At 31.7% G+C, this 23,530-nt stretch overlaps 2 protein-coding genes across 3 annotated transcripts in view; one reads left to right on the forward strand and one right to left on the reverse strand.

Annotated features, from left to right (window-relative positions):
• Positions 1 to 15,147: 15,147 nt before the first annotated feature.
• On the reverse strand, positions 15,148 to 16,645 carry LOC129962359 (KRAB-A domain-containing protein 2-like). The gene is made up of 2 exons (XM_056076106.1): positions 16,591 to 16,645; positions 15,148 to 15,515 (listed from the first exon to the last, which is right to left on the reverse strand). Exons 1-2 carry the CDS (start codon positions 16,643 to 16,645, stop codon positions 15,148 to 15,150), a joined length of 423 nt encoding a protein of 140 aa, XP_055932081.1.
• Positions 16,646 to 21,741: 5,096 nt separating this feature from the next.
• Positions 21,742 to 23,530, forward strand: part of LOC129957336 (xaa-Pro aminopeptidase ApepP-like) — a 124,190-nt gene continuing 122,401 nt past the window's right edge. The window contains exon 1 of one of the 2 annotated variants that reach the window (XM_056069629.1): positions 21,742 to 21,956. In XM_056069629.1, the coding sequence (XP_055925604.1) occupies positions 21,914 to 21,956 (43 nt within the window). In that variant the 5' untranslated portion in view covers positions 21,742 to 21,913. The remainder of the gene's footprint in view (positions 21,957 to 23,530) is intronic. The other variant, XM_056069612.1, reaches the window with a different exon arrangement.

Genomic DNA, 23,530 nt, shown 5'->3' on the forward strand with positions numbered 1-23,530 from the left:
TAAGAGAAGAGTAGCATTTTTTTTTTTTTTAATACGGTTTGATATATATGAAAATGTTTGCCACAAAAATTTACAAAATTCATTCATACTGCCTTTTTTGAAATTTGTACCTCTAAAAACACATTTCTTTTCATGCAATAAAGAAAGAAATTGACAATGACTAATTTTCACCTTTTTTTTCTATTTTATGGGTCAAGCATTGAGGCAGCATGAAGGCGATTTTTTTTTATTATAGTTGATGAGTTAAAAGTCAATGCAATTTTAATTCCATTGAAGAATTTTTCTTATTTTAATGTAGAGATTTTATTTTGTATTTATAAATGATTTTTTTTTCTATTAGTAAAATTATCTTTTAGCTCTGATTGGCGTGCTGGTAAACAGTACGGATAGGGGAGACCATTGGAAGGAAACTCCGACAACGTGCATGTGTTTTTTGTATTGCATTTTTCGTGAGTAAATTTGAAAAACAGTTCTTAGATATGATAGGTTGGCTAAATGTCGGTCCAGATGGGCATGAATCTTCCAGTGTTGGTTAATATATTTGCAAAAACAAGAGGAAAGGTTTTACATAATTGAAGCTTATCTGAAAATCAATAAGTGAAAATGACGGTTTATTTTCTGAGAATTTATTATATTTTACATTGATTTTAGTTAAAAGAATAGAACAATGTTTCAATTAAAGTTAAGAACATATTGTACGATAACTAAAGAGAATAATATAAAGTGGCATATTTCTTAAGATATTACATCGGGAAAATGTCAAGGAAATGTCTTAAACAAACCCTGGAAATGTTAGGGAAATTCAAACAGCAGCAATGCTGGCCACCCTGAAAATATTCAATAATTTCTATGGGTTTAATATGACAGAACATTTATTTATTAGGTGCTTGCATGTATTTTGGTCATTTTTTTTCACTTTAAAAAGGCATTTATTGAGAAAAATAGGTACAATATATATCAATAAAAATATTTTCCATCATTTTCTACAACTTTTTAACATTTTCGTCCAATAGTCGTCTTGCAATTGATTGTCTTAGATTTTTTTTTTTTTTGGGGGGGGGGTGTCCTCCAGGCCGTTTTTTTTGTCATTGACATCGAAATCACCCCTCTTACATCGTTGAAACCAAGACCGACAATTGGGATATAACGGAGCAGCATCACCAGAAGTTTCTAAAAGTCTCTGATGGGTTTCGGCAGCAGATTTCTTCAAATCAAACAAAAAAAAGCAATGAATGTCGAAAAGGCAATTTGGTGCGTTCCGTGATTGGTGTCTTTATACACTGAATAACTCAATAATACTAAATGGAAAACTTTCAAAATGATAACAATAAAGTAATAGTAAATTGGTAAAACCCCTAGACCATTGTCGTTGATATAGATACTTCGCATGTTTACCAATAGATGTCGCTGATGCAAGCATCTAATACATAAAATTTTAAAAATATTTACATCAAACTACAATACAAAATAAGTCTGAATTGAATTATTCCACGTTGAATTGAGTTATAACTGTATGATGCATATACAATGTCCCACCTCGCAATTTTATGGAATGCATGAAAATTAAAATGCAATAAAAATTATAACTTGAGTCTGTTTGGAATTTTACACATCGTCCAGCTTTAGTGATAACATCAGCAACTATTTTAGTTATAAAATTATCATCTTCACTGGAATCTTGCTCTGAAACAATTGGAGTTGCAGCAACTTTTATTCCATTTTTGGGAAGAAGTGCTAAAGGTGTGTCAGTAGGTTTGACTTAAAATCTTTTACAAGCAATACAACAAGGGCTTACTTGTTTTGCTATTTTACTAATAGAAAACATCCAGTAACTTTCCTTCAAATTGGAAATGAGAGTTCGAAGTCCGGCATGCTGCTTCGAACTCTCATTTGGACATTAAAATTCTTACCTTAATCTCCCACTATGAGCTCAGTTCTGGCGTCTAGTTGTACATTTATCTTATAAATTTTGTGGTATTGTAACTCCACTAATTTATCAGTCTCGCAAACTACACAGGTACTAAACAAAATCCTTATTCTTTAACTTTCAACGATGGGGGGAAATTATTTAATTAGATGGTAGACGAAAAAAGGAAAACGGTTAAAACTTCAGAGCAATTATACAACCTATTGTTGGACACACACACAAAATATATTTTTAAAAAATTGCACAAATTCGTACGATGCTTAAATCGGTATCATCAAAAAGAAAATGTTTTAATTTTGAAACAGTGTAAAATTTATTTTTCTGCGATAATATTTTCGTAAGTTAATGTGGAAAATTCCAGAATTCAAATTAATTTTTAATTAATTTAAAATTCTAATTAAAATTTCAAAGCAATCTCTCCTATGTGCACATTCCCATTCTCTAACATATATATGGGCCAAATTTAGAAGCTGTAGGTCAAACAGTTTTTTCTGTACCAACAAAACACATTCATCTTTGTTATAGTAGGACTATACAATAATTCAAATATAAAGAATAATTCAAATATAAAGAATAATTCAAATATAAAGAATAATTCAAATATAAAGAATAATTCAAATATAATGGTCTAATTCAAATATATGTTTGCCTTTATAAATTGGAAATATAAAAAGCGAAATTAGTTTCGTGTTTACTCTAAGTAGTATTTGGAAAAAAAGCTAATCTTTCAATCACTATTCGATTTCTTTTAGATTTGGAGTTTCAAGTTGAAAAATCTTTAAGAAATGAAATGCTAATTATGTGAAGGATTTTTTGCGGGGAAGAATGGAAATGGGAATTCTTGAAAGCATCTCTGAAAGAATTTGTTGAATGACAAGTTGCGTTGAGGTTTTTCCTTCCAAAAAAAAAAAAAATCAACAAAGAGGAAAATCTGCATGGAAGCTGTCAGTTTGAAAATTTAACTTTATTTACTCAAACGTAAATTTTCCAGTATTGCACTTGTTTCTCCAAGATAGCACTTTGATTGCTTGAAATCAGCCAATACTTCGAATTTTTTTCTGTCTTTACACAAACTAAGCTAAATGTTATAATCCGCAATTCTTTTACCAATATTGGATAGATAAAATCACAGTCTAACCTTTTTAAAAATAAAAAAAGAAATTTTGTTAAAAAAAAGCATTGCTGAAATACCATTATGTTCTTTCTTTCATTTGGAGTGCGTAATCGACTTGTGATATTTTTGTATTATTTCTAAAAATCTAAAAATTTAATCTACGCCATTTTTCTGCTCTTTAATAATTTAATTTTTATCTAGTTAGTACAACTTACAGTCTGCCTTCCATTACGCTTGGGACATCTCTCAGATCAGTTGGGTATATTTTTCGATATTCCTTGAAATCCTTGGCAATACCGTTTCCATACAATATATTTTCCAACACCTTTTAAGGAAAGGGGGGGGGGTAGTCACGTTTCGGCATAGGGGTTGCAGGATTCCAGGTTTGAAAATACCGTTTTTTCGGTATTTACTATAAATTTCTAGAATTGCTTCCTATAATTTATAAAGTTCGAAAAATTGTTAAGAGATTTAAAAGTTCCCCTACAAAAAATTCCATATTTCAAAAATATATACTAACTGAAAATAAAACAGAATATATGTTAATATTGGATTCTAAAACACATTAGGACAGTTTACTCCTAATGATGGAACGAATTTTGGAACTGGGAAACCCAATCCAAAAAGCAATAATCGACTTAAACCTGTAAATTAATTTTTCAGATAGTGAATTCGAGTTAATATCCAGAACTGTATCAGCTCTACTTCCAATAAAACTGGCTGTTGAGGCATTATGTCGCAGAGATTCTAATTTATTAACAGCTAATCCAACAATAAATTTCATGTTGCAGTCACTGAAAGAACAGCACACATCACTATCTGAAGAATTAATTATATATTACATTGAAAAATCGCACATAAGAAAGGCATACCGAAATAAAAAAATGTCTTACGGTATTTACATAATTATAATGATTTTAAAAATAAAAAATCAATTAATTAAAAGAGACTAAGAGAAATCGATTTATTTGGAGATGAGGGATTTAGAGGTAAATATTTGGAAAAAGTATATCGCGCATTGCTAACAGTACCACCAACTAGCGTGTTTTCGACTGCTGGTAATTTTTGCACAAAATTACGTTCTAGGTTTAATGACAGTCCAATGGATGCATTATGTTTTTTAATATCACATTTCAAAAATTTGTAATAGTATCACAGACTGAATAGTGATATTTGCACTTTTTTTTTGTGATTTAAATAAATAAGATGTTCCTTTACTTTTTTGTGATTCTTTATATATTGTTATAATTTATAGGTTACAAATTATTTTTGTGATATTTACACTCTTTAATAAAACTGGCAAATAAAACAAAGAAACACCTATGTTTTTTTTTTTTTTTTTTTTTTCTTTCTTCTAAAATTTCTAATACCGGCATTAAAACCGGTATCCCTGTATTAAGATCTAAAAAATACCGAATACCGGTATTGAAATTTTGGTCCGATATTGCAATCCCTAGTGTAGATATAATCTGACGCTTTGATGCAAACGTTCTCCCTTTGATGTGGTGTGGAGAAGAAAGGGTGCTTGCTCAGTTGCTATTCTCGCAATATGATCTCTATTTTAAAAAATATAATTCTCAAAATTACGAGGGCCATCCCAAAATAGCCCTTTTACGGTGATGTTTTCAAACAGGACATCAATATAACTAAACTAAAGAAGTTTCGGTTTTAATTACCCATTATTACAGACCGGAAAGCACTCCGATCACTCGTCCAAAATCACCCACCCCTCCTCCTCCTCACAATTTCTTGCGTCCATTTTTTAGCTGCACGTCATTTTATTTCTTCATTTTAGAATAGATGTAATGTGTAGGACTGTAAAATTTATAAAAATCTTCAGAAGTTGAGAATAATCATGATGTCTTCTAAAAAGTACAATTTTCGTAATGAGTATGGTTTGCAAGAAATCTAAGCAATGTTTCAAAAATATCGAAGGAATAAAATTACATGCACAAGGATAAAAATATTTTCAATATTTAATTATAATAATAATATATAAGGCAATGTATGAAAAGCATGGGAACACAGCGTCTTATATGAAATTTTAAAGTACGTCTTGAAAGATCTTTATCTTGATATCTTATCAACTATCCAGTTAAATATTCCTCATGCAAATTCAGTTTCAAAATAAAATCATGAAATACATCGTGCATTAAAGTTTCAATTTAGTTTTTAAAAATTTTATCGATAAATTACGATAAACTCATGGACATTTTATTTAACGCAATAAAATATTATAAGAACAAGATTTTTCTTTTAGTATTACGATCACAAATTTTTTTTAAATGAGAGAACAATACCATAAACGAAAATATTTCCCATTCATTCCTTTAATAACAATTTACACTACTCATTAATTTTGATTTGAATGCACAAGTTCTAATTTGAAACACAAAAAATTTAATTTTTTGTCGAAATCGAATTTCGGTTGCAGAAAAATTCTCTCATTTCGACTGTATTGAATATGGATGTATCTTTTATCTGTTTTTCATAATTGTTCAAATAATTTTAAGAAATATTTTATTGAATTAAACAACAAATATATAAAAAAAATTGAATTATAAGTAATTCTATTACAATCATTCTATGTTCAACGTATTATAAAAGTTATATTCTCAACATCTGTTTTTGATATTAATTTTTGAACGGCATTATAACAAAATTGTGAAGCAGTTTTAAGGCATTCGAATAATGTCTTAGTGATTGTAGACTTTTTTAAAATTAGATTTACTCAATGGATTAACCTCAAATGACATTATCATTACATTAAAATTTATTCATTCATATTGAATTTAAGAGTATTCTAAATTTTCTTCTGCATAATTATCTCTTTTATTTGTAAGGCCATTTGCTTTTATATGAATTTTACCCAAAGTGAACTTTATTCTTCACGTGAAGAAAAAAATGTAAATTGTGAGTCGTATCGTTAAACTATCTAAAAGTACGAGAAAGTACTTTTTTTTTCATTTATCTTTCCATAATTAAGTTATTTTTATTCGTTTTTAGAGAAATATTTGTTGTGTTTTTGAGTTTTGATACATTTTCTTTAAAATCAAATGGATTCTTTAAAAAATCTTTGAATCATTTTATGCATAAATTGCTCACAATAAAAATAACTACGCCTCTTAATAGCTATGCCCAAAATTATTATAAGTTTATCAAATTTAATAAAATTTCATCTAGATTCGTATTATAGAAATGGTATAGAAGTACATAAAGCTGGAAATACCGTGGGACACGTATATATCAGAAATATATTCGCGCATCGACATTTTATCAAGAATCCTGGATTTTCAGTAATTTATGAATACTGAACAGTTTCCTGCATCTTTCTTTCTTTATTTTTTCCCCTATGCAGAACTGTTTCTGTGAACTGAACAAAAGATTCCGCTCTAAGAACAATGTATACTTATAATAGTCAAAAAGTGACCAATGAACTTCCTTCATAAGAAGAAATATAAATTAAATAAGAGAAAAACTATTTCTGACTGCAATTGAAATTCTCCGAAGTTGTCTGCGGAAAAGCAATAAACACTTCTCTGTGTCATTCTTAGCTTTGTTGTGCGTGTCCCTTCCCTATCTTGAAACGATATTTTTACTTTAAATTTGATTTATCTTTTGATTTCTAATAGTGTAGAAGTGAAGGCCTTTAAGTGCGGAAAAGAAATTGAAAGTAGGATAAAAAAAACTCAGATGACGAAAAAAAAAAAAAAAAAAAAAACTACGGAATTTCGGCTTATGCATTATTAACAATATTGAGAAATCATTGTTATTTGCACTTTTTTTTTTACATGAAGCATTACCTTTTTTAAATATCCTCTAATCTTAAAAAAATTAAACAGCACTGAAAAATGTTTATGTTTTAGTTATGACTAGTTTTTTTATAAAAAATAGAGGAAAAAAATGATGAAACTATTGAATATATATTTTTTATGCATAGAAAATATTTATTCATTAATTTTTTAGTAAGAATCTTTAATTTTAGTATATTGAGCATCGCCTGCATACAACTGAAATCATTACATCAAACCTTCAAACGTGTTGAGTCGATGATTTCGTATGATTAAACGATAATTTTTATATACGCTGGCTCTAAAGAATTTTTTTTAAGGAAATTCACATATGGAAAGGACGGGAGTTGATTTTCTTGTTACGGAAATCTTTTAAATTCCTGCACATATTTGATATGGCAAACAAAAAAACAAAAAAAAATGTGACAAAGATTTTGTAATTGTATAAAAAAACTTCACAATTAACTAAATTCTTGTTGCACCCAACTTCTTATACCTTGTTATTTACAAAAGAAAAGAAAAGAAAATGCATTTCTATGCGTAAATATATTTCCAGACTTGCCCACATTTTTTCAATACTTGACCCGTGAGTCACTTTCGGAGGTTAACTCGCAAATGCAAAACTGAGCGCGGGGGAGAAGAAGGGAGGGGGGGGGGAAACTGACACGACAAGATTAACCTATTTTATCGTAACAGCGATTTAAAAAAAAAAAAAAAAAGCCTGTTCAAAATGACATTCTTTTTCTACTCTTACACAAATATGCTAATTTCATGTAAAAAAAAATCGTGAATAATGACAATAAAAAAATAAAATGATATTAATGGTTATTTTTCGCATTGTTTACTACATTGTTTCGCATTGTCAAAAAAAAATTATATAAAGTGTTGTTTAACAATGTCAGTTAAAGTTCTGTTCTTTAATTAAAAGCTTTTATCTAACTCGAGTTATTTCATGTTTATAACGAAGGAAAATTGTTCACTCACTTCTTCACGAGCCAGAGTTTTAAAAATTTTATCCACTAATACGTTTGCAATGATAATACATTATTTTAATATTTTCACAACGAAATTATCAGTTAATCAATCCATTTTATTTTGAATCCGTACGTATAGCGTCATCTGACAGAGAAAAAATGATTTAAAAATTCCTTAATTACTAATTTATAAAATAAGAGCTAAAAAGTAGAAAAATAATTAAATTACTCTCTTAAATATGTGTGTGTGTGCGCGCGTACGTGGGTGTGTAGAAAAATCTTTCATAAATCTTAAAAAATTTTTATAAATAAAAGTCACTTGTTAAATAAAAGTACGATTTAAAATACATTTTATTAGTTTGAGAATAAAGAAATAAATATACTGAAATTAAGCCATTATACGTACATGCATGCATGCATGTGTGTGTGTGTGTGTGGTGTGTGTGTGTTGGAATAAAATTCCATTTATTTTACCACGAGAAGCATAATTTAAACACCGGGAAAAACGATGTTAAAGAGACGTGATTTTGCTAAGAGATTAAAAGATAGCGATAGGGATTTCTTCGATGCGTGTAGACTTAGGAAAAGAAATCTTAGATATCTTTGAAAGGAGTGCACATGTGTTAGGGATTTCTGTTTTTTCGCTCGGAGCCCTTTCGCTCAGAAATAATTAAATAAAAAGGTAAGACCCGGATCTGGAAAGCAGAGAACATTCTAGAATAAAGTAATACGTATAAATTTAAGATAAAAAAAAATAAGGAATAAGATTTAAATTAGATTAAGAAATATCATTACCATTTTCCCTCCACTACAAGAGGAGGAAGTGCGTCGGGGTCCTTTGGCACATAACCCTATCTTATAGTAATGTCCAAGTAAGAGGTTAAAATTTAAATGTATTTTAAAAGTGATACATAACTTTACTATAGTACAGAAATTTTCCACAAGGAGACTAGAGATACAAAAAGAAAATAAAGAATTATACTTGTAAATGTATAAAAACGTGTGAAAGAGAAAAGGAATGAATGGGAACAAAAGCAAAGACTAACTTGTAACCAAAAAGAAATTTAAAATGCAAATTAATTGTGAATATCGATTTATTGCATTATTGATCGATTTATTGTATCGATACAATAAATCGATTTATTATCGATTTATTGTATCGCGAATCATCGTGAACCAGTATTCATGGTAACGATTCCGATAGATCGATATTTTTTGCAAACTGACATCAAAAAATGTATTTTTCAAAAATATCGGGGTTTTTTTTTTTCCCCCGATAAATCACAAATTGGCACAGCCCTATTCAGAAACTGCAAGATGAAGTAAAGTTATAGTCGAGAGAAAGTAATAAAGTCTGACATACAATTTGACTACTTAATTAAATATTTTATGAAATAATTAATTAAAATAATAAAAGGCAGAAATATAACAGTTGCCTAGAAATGAATCCCAAAATACCATGAGCAAATTTCATGCTGTATATGTTTAGTAATGTAAAAATATTTTGTTGAGGAAATTATTAAGTTATAGTTTCATAAGGTGACAGCGCATTAGCTGTGTCACATAAATGAAAAGCTTAGGTGACATCAGGCGGATGCATTTTCAAGAAATTTTGATGTCACTGGATTTGATTCTATTTTTGAAAGTGTCGTAAGAAAATGCCATTACTAGAAATCCCAATATCCCATCGGAATGATTAGGCTGTTATCCAAGCCATTAGCTAGAGTCCATTTGTAGTATATTGTTAAAATTGATGATGATATGATGACACTGGGTACTGTGTTTTTCTATTGAGTTCAACTATTATGCCGATGTAAACGAAGTTTTCATAGTAGTAGGCAATTGCAGACATATCTTTGCTATTTCTTCTGATGAACATTTATAGATAGAAATCTTAATCGTCTGTTCTCGATTTTTCTCCATGCCCTCACTTTTATTTTCAACAAATGATTGAAAATATTTATCTCTTTTTTTTAAAGTGAAATTTTAATCAAAAAATACTTTTGTAACTATTTCATTCTATATAGTGAAATATTTACTTTGCTTGAAATGAAGGAATTCTGTTAAAAATAATTACAGAAAAATTAACTCTCTTTTTAAAAATAAAAATTATTTATATTTTTTATCTATTCATTTCAAATAAATTCTATGTATTTTAACACGCATACATGCTAAGAAAATATTAAGAACAATTAGATTTATCAAGTATTAAAATTTTAAGCGAAAAAAATCTCTCGAAAAGTGAGCATTGAATAAAAGTACTGCAGAATGAATAGATGCGTTGAAATTCTTTTTGAAAATAAGTTACATTTTGGTTTTTATCAAAAGAACGAAAGAGAAAATTATTTAAAAAAGATCTAAATGCTCTCAGTAAAAGAAAAGAAGCGTTAAGCATTTACTAATCTATTCATTGGGAATGTTTAAGTTAGGGATATTAAAAATTATACGAAATATTAGAAGTTGTTTATGTTTGTTTACTTTACTTACACGTTTTGTAGTTGCAATTCATTTTTAAATGTATTAAAGACAATAACAAAACAAGAATATTCTCAAAAAAGGAGGTATTTTCAAACAAACTTAATAAATCTTTTCAAAATCATTTGATTAAATTAATGAGAATGTCAAAGAAGCATCTTCGAAATTTATAGTAATTTGATGAATCAGTTTCCTTCGAGGAATCAGAAGTATTCATACCTGCAGAATAGGAGCACAGATACTTCTGTCAAGAATTTCAACATCAGTGAAATGTCAAGAGACTGCATGCTGACTTTACTCTCGGAGAAATAATACATCGTTTCAATTCTTGACATTGCACTTTCGCAAGCCAAACTCCGACATGAAATAACGAGAAACTGTCAATTTTATCACTTGCTCACTTAATAATTAATTTCCATTGAGTTTTTCATATGATAAATATTAATATTATTAATTTTCGGATGGAGGCAATTGTTTTATATATGCATACAATCGAAGATGGTTTTGACAGTGGCAAATTCAGGTATTTCGCAGTTTCAGCCATATAATTAAAAAAAAAATATTCCATTATTGAATTGAAATTCAAATATTTTTCATTTTTTCGACTAATATTTCATCCTTTTTTTTTTTTTTTTTGCTCAACAGATTTTAATAAAGATATGACTTTTGATTTTTTTTTCTTTTTGCATTTAGAATTAAGCTTTAACTTCAGTAATGGCGAAAAATGTTTAATGTGTGCCCATTTTTAAATAATGTCTCACTTTTCAGTCACATAATTGTATAAATATATGAAAACAAATTATAAAAATGCAAAGCACAAGGAACAGAATGATGTGAGGCTAATGTAAAAATGCACAAAGCAATGCAAGGCGAGAATGATGCTCTAAAATTGTACGAGTTATCTATCTTCCAAAATTTGGAGTTTAAAAACATTTTGCAGAAGAAGTCATTAAGACATAGTAACACCAAATATTGAATTGAAATATTTAAGAGTTCTTAATCCTGACGAGCCAACTGGCCACCAATAATGACAGTAATTGCAATGTCCCGAGAAGAGATACTGAAGTGGTAGAATACCGTCCAGAGTGGTGTTCCGCCACTTTCCGATGATTCTATTGCGCTAAGGAGAGAAACGCGAAACGGATGAGTGTATTTTTGGAATTCTTCATTCTTTCAGCTTGATTTCTGCCCCATTAGATACTTTTTGGTTCCTTTTTTTTTAAGTGTATGTGAGTGTCGTGTCGTTTCTGACTATACTATTTTATTTTAACTCGAAATTGCATATTGATTGCTTATACGGCTAGTCCAGGTGACAAAAAAAAACAAAAAACTTTCAGGTGTGCAGGAAGAATATTTTATATTTCATTAAATGTGATGGAAATTATCTGGCGTTGTTAACCTGAAAATGTTATTAAAAATTCAATAACAAGTCAAAAAAAATGTTTTAAGATAGAAAATTATTATTATTTTGTAAAAAAGTGAATTACCAAATTTTAAGAGCAGAAATCTTCTATTGGTTCATTATATTTTAATGTTTAGATTCCTCACAGTAAATAAAAATTGCTTTACAGTATTTTATTGTAAATTAGTATCTTTTTAATAATATTACGAATTATTCGCACCTTCTAAGTCCGTGTTATAATCCGAGTTCACTTTAGTGTAAAACGTAAAAATCTCCTCCTTTCCTCCTCACCCCCATTTTGACCAAATAAAGGCATCCGGATGCCTTTATTTGGCGCCGAGGGCCTTCGAATCTGAGAATGAACATTATTAAAGGATTTTTATGATTAATTAATCTGAAATCATCAGATTAAATTCGCAGCATATTGTCATGTATTATTGCATCATTTTAAGTTATTATTACATCATTTTAAAATTTTGCCCTCCAGTTAAAATTTTAACTGTGAGCAATTTATTTTAATTTTAATATTCAAAATTTACTATATAACGTTGATGCAATAGATTTTTAGCATTCATTTGTTATTGAAATATTCAGCAATCTTTTTTATTATGGAAATCGGCTTTCACAGTATAATCTTTAATTAAAAAAAAAGCATTAAAAAATATCATTTTCCAAATTTTGTTATACACCTTTGTTAAACATCTAATGGAAGCATTTTTCACTTTCTATTTTTAAATCGAATTTAATTATGTAATTGCGAATTATGCAGACGCAGAATACAAAGTAAATAATGCTTTTTGACATAATAGTTCAGGCTGGTATTCCTTTGAAAAATGGATGTAAAAATAATTGCAAACAAAATGCAACGGCTGACGAGATCAAAACCAGAAAAAAAAAGATAAGGCAGATAATTTAAATCTAAAAATTATCATGCTGCAATGTTTCAAAGTAGAAATTCAAAAATCGATTTTTTCCTAAAACTACCTTTGAATATGAAGTACTTACTTTTTTTGTAATTTTCACAACAGAAAAATAAGAACATGAAGATTTTTTTTTTTAAATTTAAGTCTATTAAATTCAAACTGCCAAATGTATGTTACTAAAAAACAGGAAACAGTCAAAACAAACAATTTTTGTTCGACAAAAAAAACAAAAAAAAAAAACATTTTCTTTTATGTTTTATTTAAACAAAAAGCTCTTAGCTCTTTTTCATTGGAAAAAAAAATCAGATTTTTTAAAAATAATTTGGAACTATTTTAAATTTTATCGCATTTATTTATTCTTTCCAATCTTTCTGAAGTACATATGTTTTTTATAATATGCATATCAATCCGGAAAAAAATATAAAACGTATAAAACTTTCATGCAATACCTTGCTTCCAGTATTACCAATATAAGGGTACAGTAATTAGCTCATCTTTCAAAAGAGAACATGTTTTAAAAATAAACGTGACTCTACGCAATTTAAAGAATTTGTTCATTCTTGATATTTTTTTATTGTTCTGTAAGTATTTTTGTCATTAGTGAAAATTCCAGAAGAGACTCATTAAGACACGCCCAAGGTTACTGGAGGAGAGGCTATACTTCACTTCAGATCGTCGCATGACTACATGCGTCATTGACGGAATTAGAAATGCATACCAAAGTATGCATGACTTCAGGATTTTAAATAAATCAGTACTGGAATGGTGAAAATTTTTGAAAATGATTTGTTGCCAAATGAGCACTATATCAGTTTCTCTCTTTCATGCCATATGTAAGAAAATAAATGCGTAGCAGCCACTTTCTCCTACCAGTTGTTCACCCACAATATTAAAGGATTCCTTTAATGATGTCAAATATCTTTGATTAGCTACTTTTACTATTTTAAATTATGTTTGCGCAATAAATGTAAAGCCTTCTGACTGATTAGTTATACCTACGAAGTAGTAGCGAAATTAGTTGGAGAGTAAAACTGGCAAAATCAGTTCTATTTAATTATCCTAAATATGCGGATTGAATGCATATGTTTATCACTTTTATCATAAAAGGTTCTCACGATGGGACCCACTGATTATAAACTTCTTTAATGCGCTTTGAACATAAAGAATGGCTAATTACACAGCACAATTTAAGACAGCTTGAATCCCCCTCCCTTTCCGCCCTTCTTAAAAGGCTGCCATCGGAACAGTTTGGAATTTATCACTATTTCATGAGGTTCACTTCCAAAGCCAGTTTATCAAATAGGCAAAGCAGAAAACAGACCCGCTCGTTTGGAGAAGAAGGAGAGCATGAGGCCTCGGTGGTGTGTGTGTGTGTGTGTGTGTGTGTGTGTGTGTGTGTGTGTGTGTGTGTGTGTGTGTGTGTGTGTGTGTGTGTGTGTGTGTGTGTGTGTGTGTGATGATATTTTAAACTTTAATTTCAATTTAATTAATTTCCAAGGTTTTATCTTAATTTAGCCCATAGTAACTTTATTCTAAAATATTCTCTTATTTCCTGATCCAATTCCACCTTCACTAATTAATTAACTCAAGATAAGCTTCGTAAAATTGCTGAATCGACTAAAAGCCAAACTTTCCAACACTCCGAGTGAAGGGACAAAATACCGCTGACGTGACAAATTCTTTTTTTAAAACATCCCTGTGTTTCCCCTGCCTTGTCGGCGCGAGTAGCGAAAATCCCTATCGAAATCTCATTGTATATAAGCACTGTGGAGAAATATCTTCCCTATCAATATCAGGTTATATAAGACCAGGGATAAAATATTCAAGAGTTTTTTCCTCCTAATACTTTATTTGGATATTGTTTAAAGCAGTACCGTTATTGCAGATTATTTATTTCAACAAGGCAAACTACTGTGACACTAGAATTGCAAAGAGAATCATTTTTCCTCTTTGAAGAACAGCGTTTTTAACAAGAACAGTGGACGAACCCTTTCCCAGTTCCTATAGCTCTTTTTCTTACTACTGTTCTCAGAGATATTTCCTGATTCGCTAACTGTTCTTTAATCAAGAAAATTTGCTGCGATACATCGAATTCAGATCTAAAAATCCGGGAATATGTTAAACTTTTGCATCAAACTTGCACCCTGAATAGATATAATCTACTGTATAAATATTTATAAAATAATTTAAAGTTAATATAAATTGAATAAACTATATTTATTGAATAAATACTAAACTAATTAAGCTTAAATATCATTTCTTACCTCGAATACAGTTTGTTCAGAACTCCATCTTTCGTACGAATTTTGTACAGGCCATCTTTATTTTTTCAAGCACTACACAGATGAGATTCCGAAAATTAGCTTTTGCTCTATCAACATCTGGAATGGGAACAACAACATTACCTCCAATATCAACTTCATGATGTGTTGTATCGGAGATCTTATTTATTCGTTTGGCTTGCTTTATTAAATTTTCTTTGGATTCCTCTCTAATTAGAAAAATATTGGTGGACTTTTTAGCAAGCATATGCTCCCCTGATTATGCTTGCTCAGTTTCTTGTTCTTGTGCATTCATATCCTCGAAAATTTTTTGAAGCTCATCCTCGTCTTCGATGGTTTTTATATCTGATGGCAAAGTTGAGGTTGTCATTCCAACCCTTGGTTCAATCCCAAACATAGCTTTGTATGGTGATTGTTTTATTCCTGAATGTAGAGCTCTGCTTTTCATGAATTCGACAAAACGAAGACCATAGGACTGCTTTGTAGTTTTATTATCTTTCATCCATGAAGCCAACATATTTCCTATTTCTTGGTTGGCCCTCTCAATCGAACACTGCGACTGGCTGTGACGAGTTTTCCCATGAATAATCTTCAGTTCTTGCCAATACGTACGTAACTGCTCTATAACTGAATTTACAAACTCTTTTCCATTATCAGATTGCAGTATGAAAGGAGCCAAAATATCAAAAATATATCAAGTGCTTCACCGCAATCTTTCGCTCTGAAGTGGTCGTAGTAACACAAATTTTATTAAATAGTCCTGGTAAACCATAATAAACTTAAATTCATTATCTGCCTGAGTTTGCATGTCAATCAAATCCACTTGGCAGCGACTATTCATTTCTGAGTGAATGATAGGTTTGGAAACCAAACCTTTCCTTTTCATATTTTTTTCTGTTGACATGTTTCATACATTGATAAAAAAAATTGTATCATCTCAGTGGTTATGTTAGCATATTTTCTTGAAATTTCAATTTTAAGTCTGCCTCTACCACCGTGTCCGATGGCCACATGTACAAATTCGGTGACATCAAAAATTTCTTCAACTGGTAAATAATATTTGATGGGTTCATTTGAAGAAATCAACTTTTTTATTCCACTGATTTCAAGAATGTTAAACCTTTTTAATCTACAGTACTGAGCAGAAGTCTTGCTAACGGCAGATTTTGCTTCTTCAACCACAGATAAAAGAGTGTTGTATTCATTACATGTAATCACATTCAAATTATTCTGTTTTTTCTGTAAAAATTGCAATTGTTCAAGAAATTAATTTTTTTAATTTTTACAGCAGGCAGCATTAACAATTTTTTTTCTCATCGTGAATAAATCAACAGCACAAACACGTTCCAACAAGAATAAAACTGGACAACTTTACTTTGTTTCGAACACTTCACGAACAAGAAATCTAGATTCGTACAGTTTTAACTGACAAAATCGTAAAATCGTAATAACTCCTTAGCGCTGTAATTCGCGTTCTCCCTAGCGCTGTCAGTTACAATGCGTTTCCGCTAGTTAATTCGCGTTTTGACAGATTTCGGGTTTTCATTATAACACACACACACACACACACTTATATATATATATAGAGAGAGAGAGATTATTAATGGCAGCTAACAACTCTCTGAATTCGTCCTTCTCCAGCAACAAAAATTTAAATATTCTTCAAATTAACCTTGACACAGCTAAAGCAGCAACCACTCACCTCCACCCTGCTGTGTTAAAATTGAAAATGGACATTCTCTTGCTACAAGAGCCATATGTGTATAACAACAACATGCAAGGTTTGCCGATTATCTTGAAATATTTTCACATCCACATCAAAAAAGCTGCAATTCTTATTCCCGAAACCATCCATAAAGCAATTACAGTAGCTAAATTGGAAAATACTATGGCAGTCAAACTTCACATTGACAACAAAGCTATAACTTCATTTCGGCTTCTTCATCTCCAATAGCGGATATCGATGAAACTTTACACGAGATCCAGGATATTATAAGAATGCTACCAAATGAAAACTTCCTGGTAGAAGCCGATCTGAATGGCCACAATCCTCTTTGGGGATATCATCGCACCAACACCAGGGGAGTTGCAATAATGGATTTTCTACTGGCTAATAACCTTTATATCAACAATTCGTCAGATGCCCCATCTACCTTCAAAACAAATACAAATGTGGGTTGGCCCGATTTGACATTATGTTCACAGAAAATGATCACAAAGGTAACCTCTCGGGAAGTTCTCGAACTATCGTTAAGTGATCACCACTTTATTCAGACAACAATAAAAACAACAATTACTAGCCACATCTTAAATAAGTATAAAACCCTTCATGGAAATCATAACAAATTTCAAAAACACTTTCAGTTTCATGTTAAAGAACTAATAAATATAATTAAGAACTGCAATGCCTAACAAGAACTTGTGGTGAATAGCATATAATCCAGTTAACAACTACGCTGTACGAGCAATTGCTTTTGCATAATGGTTTAGTTACTGGACTGCGAACCACAAGGTCCCAGGTTCTATTCTTCGCGCATCTCAAATCACTAAATTGGTGACCTCGGACGATGAACCTTCAACTTTCGTAACAGCTGTTGTGGCGCCATCTACCCGCAACCAAAGTCGTCACACTCACGTGACGCTGCACCAGCAACCCCTCACCCACCCATACACACGCTCGCCATAACGCTTGGCGCTACTCAACTGGGTACAGGGCCATTTAGACAACTGCTTAATACATCACCACTCCACATCCATATCGTTCGCCTCACTGGAGGGAGAGTCTGTGGTGAATAGCATATAATCCAGTTAACAACTACGCTTCACGAGCAAATGCTTTTGCATAATGGTTTAGTTACTGGATTGCGAACCACAAGGTCCCAGGTTCTATCCTTCGCGCATCTGAAATCACTAAAAACTAAATGAATTTACCTCTCTTCTTCAAGTAACAATAATTCAGGTCAGCAATAAAGCATTTAAAATCAAAAAACAGCCATTGACTGAAAACCCAACTTAGTGGACAGATAAATTAGAAATAGAAAAGATAAGAATTAAAGCACCGAGGCAAAGGGATCAAATATCAAGTTCGAAAGAAAGAACGGAAAACTATTTGCAGTGGAAGACAGAAGCCAAAAAATATATGAAGAAAATCAAGAAAGCCAAAAGCGTTGGTTGGAAAGATCTATGCACTGAAGCTGCAAATCCATATGGAAAACATTTTAAAGTTGCCTTTAGGAAAACAATTCATCCATCTCAATTAACAGTCTTGAACAATATCAGTCCAGAAGGAGGACGTCAGAAAACAGTTCAGGATATCTTAGAACAAATTTTTCCATTCACAACTTCAACTCCATCTTTTACACATGAAATCACCACCACTCCTAATGATTGCCCCTTCACTGAAAAAGAAATAGCACAAGTCATTGATAATCTCTCTCATGGAAAAGCACCAGGATATGAAGGTATTGATAATCTAATTCTAAAAACAATAAACAAGAATTTCCCGACCCTCTTCAAAGAATATTTTAATAAATGTCTTTCACTAGAAAAATTTCCGAATCCATTTAAATAAACAATATCATCCTATTTCAAAAAACTGGAAGAGATCCTAAACTAGCCACATCGTACATACCAATAACTCTATTGCCTACTATAGGAAAAGTTTCTACAAAAATTACTCACACAGCGTCTTACTTATTTTCTAGAATGAAATAAACTAATCAACAATAGCCAGTTTGGATTCCGTGAAGGAAAATCCATAGATGCTGCTCTTAAAAAGCTTGTAGAAAAAATTTATGGAGGAAAAAGGAAAAAAGACAAGATTCTGGTTCTTTCAGTGGACATCAAAGGGGCATTTGATAATATCCAACACCATTCAATAGTCAAATATCTAGATAAACTACAATGTCCCTAAAATTTAAGAAACATCTTCAAAAACTTTCTATATGCTAGAAAAATAATTCTCAACACACAAAAAGGCTGGGACATAAGAGAACAGAGGCAAGGTTGCCCCCAAGGATCATGCATTGGTACATCTCAATGGAACTTGGTGGCGAACGATCTGCTTAATAAAATCTGGCCTGCCCACACAACTATCCAAGCATTCGCCGATGATTTTGTTCTGGTCATTAAAGCCAAAACAAAAGAAAATCTAATGCAAAATACCCAAGAATCAATAGCACAATTCATATTCTGGGCTGATATAAATAATTTAGAAGTGCCCATGGCGAAATCCAACTTTATTCTGTTTAGTAAATGTGTAACAGGACCCAGAATCTATTGGCAGGGAGAAAGAATAAAGCAGACACACGCCATTAAATACCTAGGTGTCCATATTGATGACAAATTGAATTGGAATACCCACCTCAAACATTTAGCATTGAAAGCGCAACAACAAAAATTCAATTTTCTCAAAATAGCTGGCAAATCCTGGGAAATAACTCTTCGACACAGAAAAATCTTGTATAGAGCAGTCATTGAAAGGATGCTTGCTCACGGAGCAGGAGTTTGGTGCCTCCACCCAATGGTTAGGCTAACAAGAAAGCTCTCTTCCATCCAAAGAGGCTTTCTGTTAGCAATTACGGGAGCTTACAAGACCACGCCTACTGAAGCACTTCAGGTTATCCTTGGCTTGCCTCCATTTCATCTGCAGCTCCAGATGATAGTAAGAATGACTGAACTGTACAGACTCCGTGAAATCGTACATGATATGCCACATATCAACCCATACGAGTATGAACACAGAGCTACGGGCTGGACGTCACATCCCTCCAAACATCTCCAAGCACATCTAATTTTGTTGGAAGACGGTGGATCTCAGAATTTAGGACTTGGGATCTATACAGATGGATCAAAATCCGCAACAGGAGTTGGGACTGCATTTTGTGTCCTGCAGGATGCAGTCACTATACACCAGTGGTCAACTAGCCTATTGAAAGAAAACACGGTCTTCCAAACTGATTACTAGCACTCAGTAGAGCAGTCAAATACGCAACCTCTCTCCCTTCATCAGATCCAGTCACTATTTATGTCGACAATAAAGTAAGTATACAAGCTTCAAGTTCTCCAAAATCCAATAGCCAATTATCAAGAGATACATTCTCTCTTCTTCTTGTAAATCCTCTGATTAAAATCTCATGGATCATGGCACATGTAGGCTATGACGGGAATGAAGTGGTGGACAAACTAGCCAAAACAGCGGTCAGTGCTAATCAAGATCGGAATGTAATGAAGCTTCCAAGATGTCACCTGAAGAATATACTCCAAACCGAGATGATGGCAAGATGGCGAAAGGAATGGGAAGAAGACGAAACAGGCCGGTCCACATTCAACATGATACCAAAAGTGTCTTTCTACGAGGACAACTGGAACAGATCGGATGTCCTTTTCTTCACTGGACACTGCCCATTCCCGGCATACCTAACAGATTCCATCTGGCCAGCTCTCCTTACTGTAGCTGTGGGGATATATGATCCCCAATTCACTATGCCACCGAATGCTTACTGACTCTCTCATGGCACATGAGAAAGCCAGAAACAAGTCTCGAGGAAGAATGGTACAGGAGAGTCGCATCGAATCGCTTTCACGCGGCAAGATCCACTCCATAGTAAATCATATTCATAAATGCCGAGACCTCTTCAAGACTACCAAGACTACACAATAACTGAGACAAAAATGCCACTTGTGAAAATCAATTAAAATTATTCATTCAAAAGTGCAGTTCTCACGAAAGAAATCAAAACACAGGACCCAGATGGACGCTACAGATTTCTGACTCTACAATGTTTGTTTATATGCTTATACATATCATACAGATGTTCTCAATGTAATTTATCAATTTTTTCCTTTTTAGTTAGTAATCTCATTTCCCTGTAGGTTCAACCCATAGTCACCATTTGTTAAAGTATTCTTGTTCCCTCCAATTAGTTATTACTTCACCAAAAATTGAATACAGTCGTGTAGGATTTGACACCGATAGGATTTTCTCTGGAGATCCCTGGATGGTTTGTCGTCTCTTTCTTTCTCTTTACATTTTCTTTCTTTCTTTCTTTTTTCTTTTTTTCCTTCCTTCCATCTTGTTCTCATCCAACTCGTTAGATAACTTAGTGTTACAGGCACCATGGCACAGGATGGAGTTATGTTATATATACATCTATGTATGTGTTTATTATATATATATATATATATATATATATATATATATATATATATATATATATATATATATATATATATATATATATATATATATATATATATATATGCATTGCATTGTAGCTTTAATGCATAACAGAAACATAAGTCGGTTAATTCATTTGATTCATTCAATTTTGATCAGTTAGGAAGCTGGTGGATAATTAGAAAAAAAATTGAATATTTCATAATATCTGTAATAATAATTAATAAATTAAACGTTAAAACGTAGAAAATTATTTAAAAAACTTTAGCCTTTTATTACACTAGTAAAAGTTTTTTTAAAAAATCATTTTTTAATATTACCTAATTGCAAACAAGCAAACATTAAGATCGATCGTGATATCTCCTTTAACCAAGGATCCACTCTGCGCGATTGACCGCACCAGATTTCGGAGTGCCGGCGGTGTTTGGTCTTCGCGCAGACAGCGGTTTCCTGACATACATGGGAATCTCTCAATTGCGGAAACACTCGACCCAATCAACAGAAAGGCGACCTTCCATCGAATGCGAATGAGCAGAGAGCTCAGTTGTTCTATCACCGCCGCTGCAGAGGATCATTAAACTGCATCAAGTTCTCCGCTCATTTAAACTATAATGCATTTTGGCTCCGAGTAAATACCCTACTTGTTAAATCATTATCCACTCTTTTTTTTTTTTTTTCTTTCCCCCTCTGGCTTCTTTTTTAGAGCCGGAGTTTTAAGTGGTAGGCGGAGTCCGTGACGTTTCGAGTGTTCCAAAACACGCGCGAAAAAGAATATTTTCTCTCGTTTTCCGCGCGCGAGGTAGCAGACGATACAGGAGAAACATTTTTCGGAAATTCGAGAGTGGCAATGTACTCTTTTTTGCTGTTCCTCGGTGTAGCTCTTTCTGCCGGTGAGTATTACCTTTTGAAATTGCGAGAAGATTGAATTTATACAAATCTGTATTTAAAATGATGTAAATCTTACATGCGATTTTTTCTCGTTAAATTTTGATATCTAAAATCTTACAAGAAAATTTATTAAGATTTTTTTGAAATAAATATTTTTTTAATGATTATTGCAAAATTTTTTATAAATGAGTTTATAACATATTCATGAGAATGCAAACGAAATTTCCGCATTAGATCAGATTTTGCTCTTATTTAACTTTATTATAACGGCTTACTGAAAAGAAATCAATCTCATTTATTACATTATCAGTTGCAGAACAATTTATCTCAAAATTTGTTCTTAAATCCTTTGTATTGTCTTAATCATAGCAATAAAAAAAAATCGAAAATTACGCGGTAAGCGAGACCGACGGAAAGCACGTATGTCTGCTTTGCATATAAATATATGCTAATTTCATCTCTTAATCGTCTTGCATTTGTTATTATCTGATTAAATGACATCTTTCATTCTGAAAAGATGTTATCTTATTGGTTCATTTGGGAATGCACAAAATACTCGAGATGTATATGCGATTTTTGCGTCGAATTATAACGCCTTTTAATTATTTAATTTCATCTTTTAAGTATGAGAAGGAATAATTCGACTGTCCTACTTTCGGCGATTAAAAGGTGCAATTACAAAAGTGCACGAATTAAGAAAACAGATTTTTAAAAGAAATATGCATGGTAAAAAATGCATATTGCATGCATAGAGATGCAAAAAAAAAAAAAAAAAGATTAAAATAAAATGAAGTCATTTCGTTTTCACAGGTTCGTTTGAAGATGGAAAATTTCTTCGTACGAAAAATGCGTTATTTTTTTTATTTCATGACGTGTAGCTATACTCCATTTCTCAATAGAACTTATTACTTCTAAAATGTATAATCAGTATTCAAACCATTTATTCAAAAATGACTGATTAACTGTGTCGTCTATTCATAAATATAAAAATCAAATCAAATAGTAAAATTTACTAATCCTTTTTTTAAAAATAAATTGATTGGTCGCTGTGTGACCGCAATGCCAAGAAATTAGATTTGGAAATAAAAAACAATGACCTGCTGGATTCGCGGCGAGAGATCGCTGTGGCAGAAAAAGAAAGTAACTACAAGTTTGATGAAAGGATTGGACTCGATTGGAAAAAGGGTTTTAAATTCTGAAAATTATACTCTCTAATATGCAACATATTCGAATTTCAAGTTTTCAAATGTTACGCGAGACAAAGTCGTTAGACTGTCGAACGCGAGTGCGTTACATTTTGTGAAGCATTGAAATATTTCATTTTGTATAGCAATTTCATGAAAAAGCACATCCCTTTTCGTACTGATATGCGTTAAAGCTACCTCCTTTATTATTGACTTTTCATGCAAACAGCCGATTTCCAACCTCGCCTTCAATTAATTGAAGTCCAATTGTATTCAGAGCTAGATCCGTCTGACGTTAGGCGAAGGCTCCCTCGCCTAAAATCGGAGTATGATGTTTTCATTCTATAAAATATATTAGTTTGTCAAAATATAATTTGACATGAAGACACTGG

This window comes from Argiope bruennichi, chromosome 2 (genome assembly GCF_947563725.1).
Source record: "Argiope bruennichi chromosome 2, qqArgBrue1.1, whole genome shotgun sequence".
NCBI lineage: Eukaryota > Metazoa > Arthropoda > Arachnida > Araneae > Araneidae > Argiope > Argiope bruennichi.